Source organism: Pezoporus wallicus, unplaced genomic scaffold (assembly GCF_028554395.1).
Source record: "Pezoporus wallicus isolate ANWC-B61680 ecotype Strahan unplaced genomic scaffold, APGP_CSIRO_Pwel_v1 contig_5441, whole genome shotgun sequence".
In the NCBI taxonomy this organism is placed as follows: domain Eukaryota; kingdom Metazoa; phylum Chordata; class Aves; order Psittaciformes; family Psittacidae; genus Pezoporus; species Pezoporus wallicus.
Genome location: NW_026640767.1, coordinates 583,485 through 599,387, shown reverse-complemented (window position 1 = coordinate 599,387; position 15,903 = coordinate 583,485). Strand labels below are relative to the sequence as shown.

At 41.0% G+C, this 15,903-nt stretch overlaps 1 protein-coding gene across 1 annotated transcript in view; it reads right to left on the bottom strand.

Moving 5' to 3' along the window:
- The window catches only part of IGF2BP3 (insulin like growth factor 2 mRNA binding protein 3), a 115,382-nt gene that overhangs the window by 5,530 nt on the left and 93,949 nt on the right, over positions 1–15,903 (bottom strand). Inside the window, exons 12-13 of the mRNA XM_057420438.1 lie at positions 7,459–7,578; positions 3,305–3,379 (exon numbers count right to left, since the gene is read on the bottom strand). Of these exons, the coding sequence (XP_057276421.1) occupies positions 3,305–3,379; positions 7,459–7,578 (195 nt within the window). The remainder of the gene's footprint in view (positions 1–3,304; positions 3,380–7,458; positions 7,579–15,903) is intronic.

The following is a 15,903-nucleotide window of genomic DNA, read 5'->3' as shown; positions in this document are numbered from 1 at the left end:
TTAATTGCCTCAGAAAACAGTTCTTTTAAAGATGTTAAACTGGAAAAAAAAAAAGAGAAACGCCCCCCCCCCCCCAACAAGTCATGGGATAAAGCCTCCAGTTAGAGCAAACAGCTCACTTCGACAACCCATTACAACACATTGTGTAAAAACAAATCTGAGCTTGCCCAGTTTTCTAAAGTGAAAAATCAAACGAGATCTAAACAGCACCATGGGATCAGTATTACTCCGAGCAGCACATGGTTCTTTTCTGGGGAACACACAGGTGCCAGGTAGCAAGAAGAATGTCCACTGAGACTAAGCTGATGAACGTTGCTGATTTTTAAACGCATTTAAATCCTTATTTCCTGTCACTGATCTGTGAATAATCTGATGAATGTGATAAATGGTAACCAATCTTCTACCCTGCATCTTCTAGAGGGATCAAAAGAAGATTTCTACTGAGGTACAGAAGAGAGGAGCTCTGAAAAGACTGTAAGTGTAGGACCACAAAGCCTTTCCAGTTCAGATTCTTTGTCACCTTCTTTAAATCATGCTCACCAGCCTGTCACTGCATACATGCTAAATACAACCATTTTACAGGCCACTACTGTAATGGAATATGTAAAGTCCAAGAAGATTGTATGATGCGATAATTATTTTACATAGTGGCAGCTTATTTTGACTTATTTCTAGCTCATCTCCTAAAAGCCAAAAATTCATACTACTCTAGAATGGGTAAGATGAAAGGCATTTTGTGACCTTGGAGCTGAAAGTAACTACACAGAAAAGCCATATGAGAACTCAGTAGAACTAACACATTCTGGCACCATCATCAGCCCTAGAATCAGAAATTCCTTCTCCAGGAAAACACTTCAGAAAGGTTTGCAAAGAGCAGATAGAATACTGCTCCCAGCCATCATCTTGAGCTGGAGATTTTGAAACTACTTCCAAATTTGTTAGAGACAGACAGTAACCAGCATAGCTCTTTCATTTCAATAGCAACACTTTCTGTGTGTGTAACACCTTGACAATCTGCACAGGCTGGAGGGTTCAGTAAGAGAGGTACTGTAGGAAACATGCATTACTACTGAATCATAGAACAAGGTGGGATGTTGACTTTTTTAAAGTCATAAATATACTTCCATCATCCCAAATCTTTTGGCTCTTGAAGGAGTCTTTAAGGAAAGAAAATAATCTAACTGGGCTGCAGCTCCTTCATAGTAAAATAGTGGCTGAAGTACACCGACTAGACTAGATTCCACTTTGCTTGCACATGTCTAAGGTCCAAGGCAACACGGTAATCTCTGAATACTGGTGTCACGGGTACACCTAAACTGTAGGGAGCACTGCAACAGAGGCTGTAAATAGTGGCATACTCTCTTCCCGTTGCCCTGCTAGTAATAGCACTGCATACCACAACATCCTCAGGCTACTGCAGCTGAGAAAGAAAGGGGTGCAGCCACTGCAGCTACCACAGACATGAATCAGCCAGCAGAATACAATGTAGTAGGGAAAGGATGCCAAACTCACAGGCTCTGGGATGACGCCACCTCTCCAAGTTACTTATCTGGGCAGCAGCTATTCCCTCTTCAAGGTGTTATGCACCCAGATTCTTGGTGCCTACCAAGCAATACCTTACTCTCAAAGGCAGAGAAGACCCTTCTTAAGCAGAGTTTAAGCATTAATGAAGCTTTGCTCTGACTGTAAAGCATGCTTCACATTAACAGTGGTGATAAAAGAAAGGGCTGAATCCGCTTCTGTCCATCTAAGTCAGGAGGACATTGCTCAAAGAGTAGTAAAAGACTACAAGGACTGGAGCTGAAGAGAGCCCCAAGGGATAACCCTTCTTAACAACACCAGAATATCCAGGAACATCAGCTGTCCTAGTACATTGATTCCTCCTTGCAGGGAGAAGCCCAAGTGTAGAGAAGTGAATGACTGATGTGGTTTTAACCAATATATGGGCTGCAGAAAACAGAGGTTTTCCTCCTTGCATGATCTAGGTTGAGGAGAAAAGCTGGCAAAATAACTCTGTGGGCGTCAAGTCTATTTTAGGAAAGACACCTGAGGTCAAGCCTTTGCCTGTGTTAACAGTCAGGATAAGGGCTAATACTCTATCATAAATCTATATAGGTTTATATATATATTTAGAAATATATGTATTTATCTAAATATATATTTATATATATTTATAATAGATTAATATATATATTTATAGATTTATAATCTATTTTGTTCTATTATTCCTCGAGAGTAAATGCAGTGGTACCTGATGGAAAGAAAAGGTAGCCAGAATCTGACCTTGTGCTGCTCCTAGGTCACAAGAGCACCCCATATGTGGAACATACCATGTGGCCAAAGCCCACATGCACACAGAAAACCTCAAGGGGGCAGAACTTCTAAATTATGCTTTGCCTTCAGTAGCTTCTCAAATGTATATGGTAACTGAGCATTAATCCTATGTGCATCTAGTTCACTATTACCACTGCAAAATGCCTGCCCTGGTACAGCTCCAAAACTCCTAAAGGCATTAGTGAAACTAATTATAGATATACCTGAAGTTTGTGCACCTCCTTCTTGCAAGATGTCCTGAAGCAAAAACATAAAGACAAAACCAAGAACAGGCAAGAGAATGATGCTAGCACATGAACTCTCAGGTAACTTTCTACCTGCTCTGAGACTTATCTGTGATGAAGCCACTGCTGCACTGCTTCACTGAGCTGTCTGCATCATTCCTAAAATGGTCAACTCCTTTTGGGATAACTAGATTTATCCCTTGGCACTTAAGGGAAAAGGCCACTCCAGAACTCAATTTGAACACAAATGGGATAATCAGATTGAGTATCTCCTTGTAGTTGTAGTGGAAATACAATTAGAAATCTTGTATTTATCTGTAGAGCTACCCAAAAAGCATTTTCCATTTGGCATGCAACAGTAACCTGGTAAGACTCAGTCTCTCATCTTGTCGGCTTTGTTATTTCAATTAAATACACTGAACTGTATGTATTAAGACAGACTAGAAAGACTGAACTATTGTGCTTGTAAGTAAAAGGGAAAACCACGAATGTAGTATGGCCATATTTTCATGCTAGGCTTGATTCTAACCTACATGAAACTTGCACCAGTTTTCAGGTGACCAGAATGTGGCCTCTGATAGTACTGCATTACTCATTCATACAAGATACCTTTCAGCAAAAGGGAAGCAAAAATCAAGTGTTTATAAAATTCTTAATAGACTGGTACTTGGAACCAAGTGGTTTGTTTTCAGTATTCCTTACAGTCCAAAGGCCACTACAGAATGACAAGTTTTTATGTGTTATACCTTGAACTGAGCTTCTGGAGGTCCAGTGATGATAACCATTCTCAGCTTGGCATCTGGTCCTTCAGCAGGGGCAATCTGGAATAGATAAGCATAGCTTTTGGTAGTTGTCTTTTGAAGGAATAGTTTAAAGCCACCTCCTCCCTGTTTCAGTCTCACATTCTGTTCAAAAGTGAAAAAGTATTCGTTACAGCAGTAGCTTTATACTTCAGTCATAACAGGTTTGTTCTCTTTAAAGTGCATTAATTAGCTATAATGAAATACAGAGAAATCAGCTAAACCATAAGCAAATTTACTTCTGAAAATTAAAAGCATAGCTACTCATCCACATACGGCAAAATCTCACAAGCCATTTTCATGTGACTATGAGTGGTAGTATATATGTAACCTTCAAAAAGACGAATGCTGTTAGTGGACTGTGACTTCCATCCCTACCCACTAACTTTAATAGTCTAACGAGTTTTGCTCGTTAGCAAAAGTTTGCATCCATACCCTTGAAAAAAGAAGATCATGTTACTGTTGTAACTAATCAGATCCAAAACTGATTCAGGTCCCTCTGTCCTGGACAATAAGTTAGCAGTTTCTAAGGGGTTTCTATGTACAGATACTTGTGTGACCCATATGAAAATTAAGCTCCACCAGAGCTGAGACAGAGACGCCTGTAGGATCTTCAGCAGTTCATGTCACCACTAAAGTAATATCTATGGATGCTGTTCTTGGACTTCAGTGGCATTAAATAAGTCAAGCTAGCCTCTGACATTCGGGATGAATCTTTTGTTTATCACAACTGACATTTCCATTGTTGCACCTAGTATTAAATAGCTGCTGTTAAATGAACAATATATTAAACACTACAAGGTTTCATCTTAGCTGTTGGCATAGGGATGTTATTCATATTTAACAGCTGTAGCTTATTTCAGACAAATTACCAGTCACCATGCATCATTTTCACTAAAGAATTTTGCTAACAAAAGTTTATGTAGTTATTCATATTGAGCCCTCAGTTGCAGAAGACATTACATACTACTTATCTGTTTTGCATATTTATTTTTCATACAACTTCTGCATTCCAGTTGGCTATACCTAAAAATACACGTTCATTTTACAGCAGTACATTTATATGACAAGACTTTGTGGTAAGGGCACGCACAGACTAAATCCCATTTATTCTTTGAACCACAACTGTTTTAGAGGGGCAAAATTTCAAGACACATTTGGAGGCAGCTGACTGAACACATCTCAGCCTGACAACTGCCATTCACGTAACAAGGACACTGCAGTTTGCCTCTCAGTCACCTCATATTTTTCTAGTGAACACCAGTACCTTTATTGAAATTTTAGGACAAGTATTTTTCCATCAAGCCTTAGTTACATCGTAGATGTGTTAAAATGTTCTGGGATCTTCCTCGCTTAACTTTTATCTTAGAATGTCCTGTTCTCAGAAGTTGGAGTAAAACATAGCTGAGGGCTATGAAAGAAACACTTACTGACTAACATTTCAACGTCTGAAGGGTCAGCATAAGAGACTTCAGTGTTAATTTTGTCTGTCTGCTCTTGGAAGGAGAAGTTATATACATACAAATAGCATCCAAGTGGTGCATTTTTAACTTCTGAGAGAAACAGTTTTACATTCCTAACCAGAAAAAAAAGCAGTCTTCCATATGTCAAAGCCACAAGCTGACAACTTCATACACCCAAAACACTCATTCCCAACTCCTTTGGAGACAGGAAGGGCTAATCTGAGAGTAATATATAACCAAGGAGATCCCAATGGTTCCCAACAGGTCCCAGCGCTGCAGTACAGGGTAGGCAGCAGGCAGCCCAGATATCTCTGGCTGGTCTCCTTTGCTGAACAGTTCAGTCTGCTGGAGCCCCACACCAAGCCTACATTACCAAGCAACCAGCTCCCCCCCCCAGCAAAGGGACACAACCTGAGCTCATCAGTAGCCACATGCACCTCTGAAATGATGGGCTGGGCACTGCAGACTTAACCAGAACCCCTGTGCATCTGCATTTTATCTAGTCTTACTTTGTGGCTAATGAGTTTCGTCAGGTATACAATGCTCAGGATGAGCACATTAGGATGCAAAATGTTTTCATCTGCAACAACCCAGAGCACAACTCAAAAATTCAGTGTCATGCACAAAGACTTCCTCCACAAAGTACGATTACTACAGTTTGGCAAGTTAAAAGTTACTCAGGCAGCACTCCCTCCAACTCTTAGCTAAAAGCATGTATTCCTTGCTGATCACAGTTTATTATTAATTTGTTAAAGTTATGATAAAGGGCAGGTGGTCAACATGAGGGAAGTTGAGAAGTTTTTAATAAGTTACCACTAACTGTCATCTTTAACACTTTCACACACAATAAAGCACGTTGCTCCATATTGTTCTGTCAGATTACAGATGAAGGTGCATTTTTATTTTCATTGCTAAGCATGCACGCATGCAACTTCCCAATTTATAGCAAGCACACCCTGCATCTGTATAAATTCTGTTGACATTTAATCCTATTTCCACCAAAAACTTCTTTACTTAATTCCTACTGAAGGAACAAAAGACAACCAGGGGTTTAGCAAACTTAAGTGAATTTCAATTAATACAGATATGTTAAATGCAGTGGGTAGAAGGGAGCCAGCCAGTAGAAGCTGCCCGAGGCCACTGTTAGCCAGGTGCATAAGAAGCATGGGAAACTCCCTTTCCACTAAACCATCTTCCAAAGACCAACTAAAGAACTAGTTTGGACAGGTTCTTGGAGGTCCAGGTTGTTTCACATTTCTCTCTCCACCTAGCAGTACCTTCCATATGTCACTTAATCTATAGATGCAAACTATGGGAAAGGAGAGAGGAAGCGGAAATACACATAGTACATTGCACCTCCATGCAAGACAGGTTTGATAAAGAAAAAATCAACCCCTCGTTCTTCTATTCCATTTTTTCCCATAAAATATGATTATTAGTGCTCTACTAATGTAAACCATCTGGGTAGTATAACTACTATGTAATGTACTGTTCAACAAAGGATGGAACTGGGCAACACGCCAGTTGGTTGACTGGACAGTTAATGGATTGGCATTCTGCAAACCACACACAAGGCTCATTCATGAGGGTTCCCCAATTACTTTGCTCTGCACACTTAGATGAACACCTTCCAAGCCAAGCCTAGCCCCACTGGCTTCACCACACTCAACTCAGCGTAGACAGCTTCCAACCCTCTACCCTTGACCTTTGGCAGATCCCTCCCATAGCACTCACTAAACAGGCCACATCTGAGCAGAAAGAGAACTGAGAAGAAAATGTTTGACGTTTCCCTGCACAGGAAACAGATTAACTTTTTCTTTTTTAATTTAGGCCAAAATATTATCTTTACATCATAGAACAGCAGAACCGGCTATTTACAAGAAAAATCTCAAGCATCTAGAGAAGATAGTTGTAGTTACAATGACATTAGTAGCAGAAATCCAAGGCCTTCCTACAATTGCAATGGGTACCAACTCCTATACACAGCCAAGGAGGATTTCACCAAATTTGCTAAAATTCAAACCTAAGCTTCTGTTAGGTCAACCTCTGCAAACCTTCTTGTTCTTAGCTACACTGGGGCAGTCAACACACTAACAGCTGGATGGTAAAGCATCAGGGTGCTGAGGTAAACATGATGCTAAAGAACTGACTGACCCCATGAGCTTGGAGTTCATGAGCAATTAGAATATACACACTTCAACATGGAGCAATCTGGGCTTCACAGCCCAGACCAATCCATCTGAAAGAGAGCAAGAGCAGCCACAGCAGTAGGAGATTTCACCTGTGCTGCTGTTTTTAGAAGGGAAATTTGCCTCTCCAATTTTCACTTTACTGAAAGCAAGAAGAAAGCCTTTAAGCAGTGCATCATTAAGACATAAGTCTGTTTCTAAGAAATCGAGACCACCAAAGTAGTTTTCTTTGCAGCTTATATTTCACACCTCAGGAGACGTTTGAAAACATGCTTCTAATTATCTTGTCTCAAAGAAGATTAAAAGATGATTTATAAACACATGTACCATTTATCATATCACATTCTAAGCATGGAGTGGGGGAGGACATTCACGAAAATACTGCTTGTGCAAACTTGCTGAGAGTCTCACGTAGAATAAGACAGAAAGTTAGTCAGTGTAATAATACCTTAATGGATGCGCCTGCAAAACGAGAAAGTTGTTTGATGTGCTGTCCCTGCTTGCCAATAATAGCTCCAACTGCCAAGGCTGGGATGAACAGATGAACAGTCTCAGACTCGGGCTGTTGCTGTGGGGAAGAAGGAAATATGCAGTGAATGTTTTTGAACATTACAATTCAGGCTGACAGGAAAACGGGTACTGAACAGGCATGCATGGAAACAAGGGGGAAATCTTATAATGCCCTGTGATGTCTGATTATTAAAGGTATGGCTTTTCTGGGAATCACAAAATCTACAGAACATGAAAGAACAGTTTAAGCCAAAAGAGGATTCTTTCATCTTTTATGAAACACTTGCAATTTTAACACTTAGATCTTTAAAAAAACTACTGCGGTGCTGCTTCTTTGCGAGCTTCTCATTCTTACCCGTCACTGGATGCTGTTCCCCATGCAAGACTCTGCCGATGAGGCTGCTATAAAGCAGAAGGGCTACAGCCTGAGCAGGAAAACTCTTTCTAGTTTTCCTAGTTATTTGTTTAATTTTGGATTGTGCTGAGAGCAGCACAAAAACCCTCAGAGTTACATCTACGCTACAATTTCCTTTGTGTGGGAGTGATCTGGAATGATAGCCAGAGCTTGAAAACTGCCAGCTATTCCTCCTGTGTAACATTATGCAACAGTTGGAGCCTTGGCAGCAGGCCTCAAGCAGGCTAGTAAATTGAACACCAGATAAGGCATTCTCAAAAGCAAGAGGACCTTAACATTGTACCCACTGTGTATCAGGCACCACTGAAGCTTCCTATTGCTTTCAAGCAGAGGCCCCAGCTGGAGAGCTCAACGTAACACTTGAGATCCTCTCTACGTGCTACATAGTGATGATCAAACCTCAGGGTTACATATGCCACAATAAGCCATAACTATTCTACCAGAAGAGCTCATCCTGGGCTAACAGATCACTGCTGAGTACCCAACTATGCCACTGTACCATCAATCTACTCACTCATGTAAGGGTTACTTCTCAAATGCATTTTGCTCGAGCCCTTCTTTGAACTAGGACTCCCCCCCATTTCAAATATTTCTTCCTCCATGTAGCCCTCTTACGTATTTTCAAAGAGGTATTTGAAGACAACACAGCCATCCTCATTCCTCATTTTCTCAGTGCCCACCATGCAGACCAGCCTGAGCATCACCGAGCGGAGCACGTGGGACCAGCCATGCTCATTGAGCTTTGCTTGCTTGTGTATTTTGGTAGGGATACAGACCCACATACAGAAGCTCACTGAAGCAGCTTTTTCAGTGATATTTTCAGGAAAAGATACGCTATATGCAACACAGCAGAAAGCAATCCTAAAAGGAGCTCTCTCCACTTATTTTTAATTTCAGTAACTTCTTTTGAGGTGAAGCAAAGTCCTGATGCATTAACTGTAAACAAATCAGAACAAAATGCTTGTTTCCAAGTTTTACCACTTTATTTTTGGTAAACACAAGTCAACTGTTACCTCAGGGGAAACAAATTCCAGGCACAGCTCCATGTACCAGGTGAAGAAACCCCAAAATAGGATATTGAGAATAGAAACACATTCTGATGGTTGCTTTAGGTGCTTTCAGCAGTTACACAATTTACCCTGTGTTTTCACACATACAAGGCATCAGGATTCACAGTCAGTTTAAGCTGGTTTAAGCCCACGTTTTCCCTGGATACAGGATGCAGCCCTCCACACCCACCTCCCCACTGCCCCCCTGTGTGCTTTGTGGGCAGCAGTATTGCAGATCCAGCTGATTCTTAAGGTACACAGTGGGTCCCTGACCTGAATAACTAGAGAGCCACACAAGTGGCAGTCTTGGAAGGAGGGAGGAAGCAACAATAGTTAGGTCAGGGCACAGGAGCACCTTTCAATCTGCCTACAGATCAGTTTAAAACGATCTCAAAACTACGCCCTGAAACGTGTTTCTAATGAAAGATACCAGTCATTTCAGTGTGTGTTAAACCACTTTCCAGAAGATTACTCAATTTCTCCTCCTATTATTACAAACATCCTTTGAGCACACTCATAGTAAGCCCTTTTACATGTTCATTGTGAATCCAGCAAGATTTCCAGTAATGTGGAAACACTATTCTAGGTACCTGGTTGATCTCACCACTTCTGAGAAGTGTTTCTAAACAGATACAAATTCATGAGGCATTTGGGCTTCTTTCTGGATGTGTTGCAAGGACCCATACTAAGACAGCTTAGCCACCCCTTGCTCATTCGTCTCCTTGACCCCTACCTCCACCAACACTCCAGCTCCTGCAAAAAGCCACTGCCAAAGTCTTCCTTCCCAAGGGCAGCTCCAGCCACCCAGTTAAGATTTGAGCTAGCACACACAAACTCCCCAGATAAGTCATATAGCACGGATACAAACAAAATATATCACTTGACTCGATTTTCATGAATTTACACAGCTTCTACCTGAACCCACCTCCAGACATTTCTCTGCCATAGGAGCAAATCAAACTTCATTACTTTTTTTGCAAATAGTCCCTGCCTTCTCTCTGTTGCCCATCTGCCTGCAGCAGTTTTCCTCTCCTCTTACCAGAGCTTGATTTGAAGCCACTTTCTTGGCTAGATACAATTCACCACTGAAATTCCTTTCTGCTGCCTCACCCTTAAATATGAAACATGGGCAGCAATGGTAGACAGAAGATGTACATGTGTCTTTCCAAAAGTACAGTCAGCTCACTGTAGCCCTCTCCCCCCATCCCTCCTCACAGTTTTGACTTGGTGATGCATTCCAACTTCTTTTTTTCCTAAAGGACTTCATTATTATTTTGGGGAGAGGATCTTCAATGTTAAACTTCTGGCGCAGTAGTAATCTGTGCTTATTAGGGAGCAGTGGAGAATTTGTTGATACAGAGCTGTGTCTACATTGTCGCTTCTCAGACAGTGGCACATATGTACAACCAAACCCATCTCCAGTATAACGTCATGCAGGATTTAGAGAAATTACTTCCATTTCCTTACCCACAGTGATTTTTAACCACCCAAAAAACCCACCCTGTTGGACTTGTTTTAAAGCATGAACATCAAACACAGCAGCTCTTTCTTTTTCCTTCTGGCAGAAATCAAGTCTAGCTAAGGCTTTTAAGAGAGTATAACAACACCAAGTTCAATTTATTATCTGTCCACCTTCTTACCCACAATAATTTTGAAATCCTTTTGTATTTACTGGAAGACTATCCTCCAAAAGAAACACATCAAAACATAATGCAATGACTACACCACCCATCAATCTTTCAGATGCTTCTGGGGATCTTAGGATGGAAGAAAATCAGCTATAATTTAATCTTCCCCATGCCATGCCACATAAGTCATAGAGCTTTCCAGGAACTTTGAGCATGAATTATATCAGAAATAGATTCCTAGATCTTAAACATATGTTAGATGTACTAAATTTAGGAAGCCGATTTCCCACTGTGTGAAATTTGAGCTTCAACGTTCAGTCCCTTAACAAGGCCAAGTTTGCTTAAACATATACTTAAAATTTAAAAACGAAAATTTATATCTATATATGTATATCTCTTGGAGGATACCCGCCTGTAATGACAGAAAGCATCCTGCAATTCCTCTTTTTTGCCTCATAATTTTAAAGGCCTTTATGGTATAGTTACAAACTTAAATACTTTTCAGCCTAAATGTTGAAGAGCTGGAGTTGTAAAGTTCATTAAGTCATGGAATTAATCACTAATTTTGACAACAGTAAGGTCTCCCGTATATGGAGAATTCTGTGCAATTTTGTCCTCTTTCCTATTCACTTTATTTTCCCCCCACATGAGAAAATAGTCTACTCAAAACCGACCCAGTCCTGGGAACTGACAGATACATGCAAAAACCTTAATCTTTTGAATAAGTAACCAAGGATCTTCAAGATGGATGGTCCATACATCCACCACAATTCACAAGTAAGTGTCTCAGAGGTCTGTGATACACAGACCACCTCCTTCTGCCCTAACACTGAGAGGATCCAAACAAGATAAAGCAAGCTACACATGCTTCCAGGCCATGGGGCAGGAAGACTTCCTCTGGGGAGAGAAGTTGTGTCTCATGTAGCTGGGACACACAGTTCGACAACACCGGGATGTTGACTCAGATAGAGAGCTTATTTCTTAGAATTAAATAAAAAAAGAAAACAACCCTCCAGAATCCAAAATTCAGAAACCAAGATTTCTTAGTTCCAAGAAAGAGATTCCTGAAAACCACAGTAACAAGAAACAATTAATTCAGTTCATAAACAGCCGATAATACTTGCTTTGTTTCTACAGAAGTCAGTACGCTTTAGACACAAACCAGGCTTGATAAGCATTTTTCATCTATATCCAGCACATTTAACTAATAAAAACAATTTTAAATGCTGGTTTTGTTCATTAATTGCATTCTGATTTCTACCCAAATGTAGCCTGATGAACATCAGAAGTTAAAAATTAATCAAAAATAAGAAAAAACCCACTCACCATTTTTTAACAGAAAATGGAAAAAATACATTAACCAGAGCAAATGGTAAACTGCCTGCTTGTTTAAATATATTCCCTATGTTAGCAAAGGGTAGCTGTGGTGGCACAGACTACACTAAGGCTTTCAGAAAGGTAACTAAAGTATAGATGTAAAACTTGGTAACTCAAATCAGATTTCCTGCTTGCTCATTCAAATCAGGGTTGAAAACAGTGATCTAACACAGAGACGTAAGTTAATCTACCCCATTGTATGAAGCTAAGCAACTGCTTCTGCACACCAGTAGCTCTAACGTTTTAGTCTACTCCAACGTTTTTTCCTGTGGCAGCTTGGATACACCTCCTTACATACCTCCTGCAAGTCCCTGAACACCAACCATCTGTCCCTAGCCTAACAGACTATGCCAAGTGTTTCTCTTTCAAATTCCCACCACCTCTATCCAAGACCTAGCCTCTTCTGTTACTAAAACCCTGTAACCCCTGGCTGCTTCCCTATTACACTACTGGGCTCTCCTGGAGCCCCTGTGCTGCAGGTACCATCAGGATGGTTCCCTTCGCTCCAGCCAGACTCTACAGCCCTACACAGAAGACTTTCCTAGGAGAATCACTTCTCTGTTGTCATCCCTACCATGTTACAGTCTACTCTTTGCAAACTGGCTTAACATTTCTTAGCTTTCAGAGCCTCAGCTGTGGTGAGGCTCTTCCCCTCCTTGGCATATTGCTCCATGTCCTCCCCTACACAAGAGCTACTGGTCCACAGCAGAGATACAAGCTGAGGACTTCCAGCCAAGAAAATCTGCAGATTCACTCTTATTTCTGCAGCTTCTGCTTGCAAAAGATCTGTAGAGCACCAACAGGGTGCCCTTGGGGTAAGCTTACTGTAACACTTTTGCCAAGGCCTGGTGCATCAGTCCTACAAACTGCCCAAAATCACACACAGGAAGGAGAGCTTTTTCCCTTACCCAGTAGGTCAGAAGGAAAAGCATTCCTCCTCATCTTGCACTTGCATAACAGCCAAAGCACAGCCATGCAAGGATGAAGACTCAGAAAAATGAACCTATGATTCTTCAGATGGATCATGGGACGTAAAAAAAGTAGGTCTGAAACCATCAGAGTTGGGGAAGTAGACACTGCATTTGGGAAATTATATTTAAAAATAAATAAAAATTATAATTTAAAGCCCCCCCCAAAATAAAACCACACAAAAAAACCACCCCAAACACACCAACATAAAAGTTTTGCCTCCTCTGTTCTTCCCTGAGACAAACCCCCACCCCCTTTCTTTCTTTCATCTGATGTTGCTGCTTGGTCAGTCTACAGCTTCCCCAGTCACTATGAGTGTATGATCTCACCCACTGCAGGGCTGGTAAGGGGACATGTTTGTTATTTATGTCCCTTATATTAACTTCAGCATTAATCTCAGTCTTTTTCTGCAAGCTTGCCAACAACACAATTTTTTTTCCAGTCATGTTTTTAAGTGTCTCCATAGACCCCTTGCTCCATCAAACGCATGTGGCTGGTAAATCCATGGCAACATTTGGGATAAGGCTGTAAATCTTTAAAAATACTGTACCCACTGAAGTAAATAGGATTTTGTGCCAGACATCAATGGGAACAGAATCAGATCTTTGCTGGTTTCTGTGCCCGTTATGCATCTCCAGTACATGTTTTCATTTACTCTAAATGCATTGCAAATGAATTACCTTAGAATAAGACATTTATTTTAAGTCACAAAGTCATGTTATCCATTTCTAGCCAGCGTCATTTTTTTTTAGCTGAGAGGGAAATAATTAAAAGCTATTTTAAGCCTTCATGGAACATTCTCAGCCAATGTTTGGCTACCATCTAGCCTAGTGGATTACTGGTGGTTCTTTGTTTTTAAACAGTAAACAAATCCACTGTGTAAAGTAAACATACAGCTAATAGATGACTGCATTAAATTCTCTTTTGCCATTACTCCCCTACCTAACTGCCAGGATCACTGTCACCAAGGCAAGGCAGAGTTACAGATGACTCACTTGGTCTTCAGAATACACAAAGTTTTGTCAGGAAATGAGGTATCATTTTATTCAAACCCCCTACCAGACCCAAAGCCAAAATTTAAACCACGTTTTTGCAATGCACTGTGAAGAATTATCCTGGCCTACAGCTATGCTAAATGCTCTTATTTATTTAGTAATGAAAACTTGCAGCAAGGGGAAACCAACTTTAAGCCAAGTATCCTTGAACACATTCCAGTAGGATTCAATGCATTAATAAAAAATAAGCTTTTGACACCAGTGAAAGAAATTCTAATGTATTCATTTTCCAGTAGTAACACTTGAAGTTTAAGCCTTTGTTGGAAACAAGAGGCTCATTAAGGAAAACCTATTTAAAGTCTTGGTAGATACATCTAACATGATCAACAGTTTTACAACATCCTTGTAAATATCTCTTGAGGTCACCATCTTGTACATCAGCTTAATTAGTGCTGCCAGTGTAGGTTAAAATGAAGCTTCACCTCCTCCCAGCTTCCAAGCTTTCTGGGTTTACTTAGAACAAATTTAAGCCCACGCTGTGAGTTAGAATTTTTCTGTCACATGCATTACCTGAAAAGCCAGGACTATACACAGAAGGTAACAGAGCTCTTCACTGCTGAATTTGGTCATTCAAGAGTTAGGGAAACATAAATTAATAGCAGCAATGTGTATTTTTAACTTTCCTCCAGACACCCTGAAGCATCATCCATTTTCCCATGCACAAGCTGTATTGCCACCATCCTCCCAAGGCTTCATCTTCACATGAATCCCAGATTGATGTGAGAGGCAGAGGAGTGGTAGGAAGGATTTCCAAGTACAACAAGGAACTTCCCCACAGCAGCTACAACATCACACTTGCAGCAGCCTTCTAAGTGTGGCCAGGAGATCATCGTGCCACCTCCCTCAGCCGTCAAGATCTTTAGGCTGGTGAACGTCTGCTGTGTTCAGAGCAGAGCTGGCTCCCCCTTAGCCTGCAGGCGTTACTGCTGCATGACCGAAGAAGCACTCATGTCACTAGATGAACCAACAGCATGACCCTTTCTGAGGTAATCAGCTCACGGAAAAGACATGCAGCTATACCTGTCCTCCCCTAACAACAGTCCTGGACACCCAGAAAGCACATTGTGCTGGAGGGAACCCTTTATCCAGCCACCTGAGCTGGTCTTCTCCCCTTCGTTGAAAACATAACAGATAACCCCTGTCTGCATTTCCAGTCTGGGGACTACTGCATTTCAACACCTGAAACTCAGACATAGCTGGTTATTACACAGTGGTCAGTACCTTATGTGAAATGCTACTAAAATCATCTCAGTACTACGACTCACTTCACTTCTTGGCTCTCAACTTTAGTACTTTTCATCACCATTGTCTTCTACCTGGCAAGCCACAGGGATCTCCTCAGGTACTAGAAGTCACTAACAGGACCGCACCTATCAGAAGTGTTTCCAACATGAAAACCTAGCCAGGAATGAAGGGGTAGAAAACACGGAAGCAGAGAATGAACATTTTCTGGCAGGCTGGTTATAAGGCATTTCACAAGCAGGAACAGGTCTGACATATTTCTGAACATGGCATGAACTTTTTGTTTTTGCAAAATCTGATCGGCCACAATGCCAAAAAATGCAATCTGCCACCTTTTATTCTGAATAGACAGCCAAAAGCAGGAATCAACATAAGGAACAGATTGTGAAACTACGTAAGCAAGAATTTTGCTGGTCATTCACAAGCAGCAAACATAGGTATTTGGTGTTGCAATACTGCAAACGTATAGAAACATTTCCACTTCAAAAATCATGGCTGGGACACACCAGCCACAGGGGTATTCAAAACTCTTAGAAGTTGCCCAGGAAATCTGTGGCTTTGAAAAGATACAGGTATTCATCAGCTCTGGTTTACAAAGACACTGCTCAGATTCCTTGGCAGCTGCAAGGAAACAGGCTGTGAAAACAC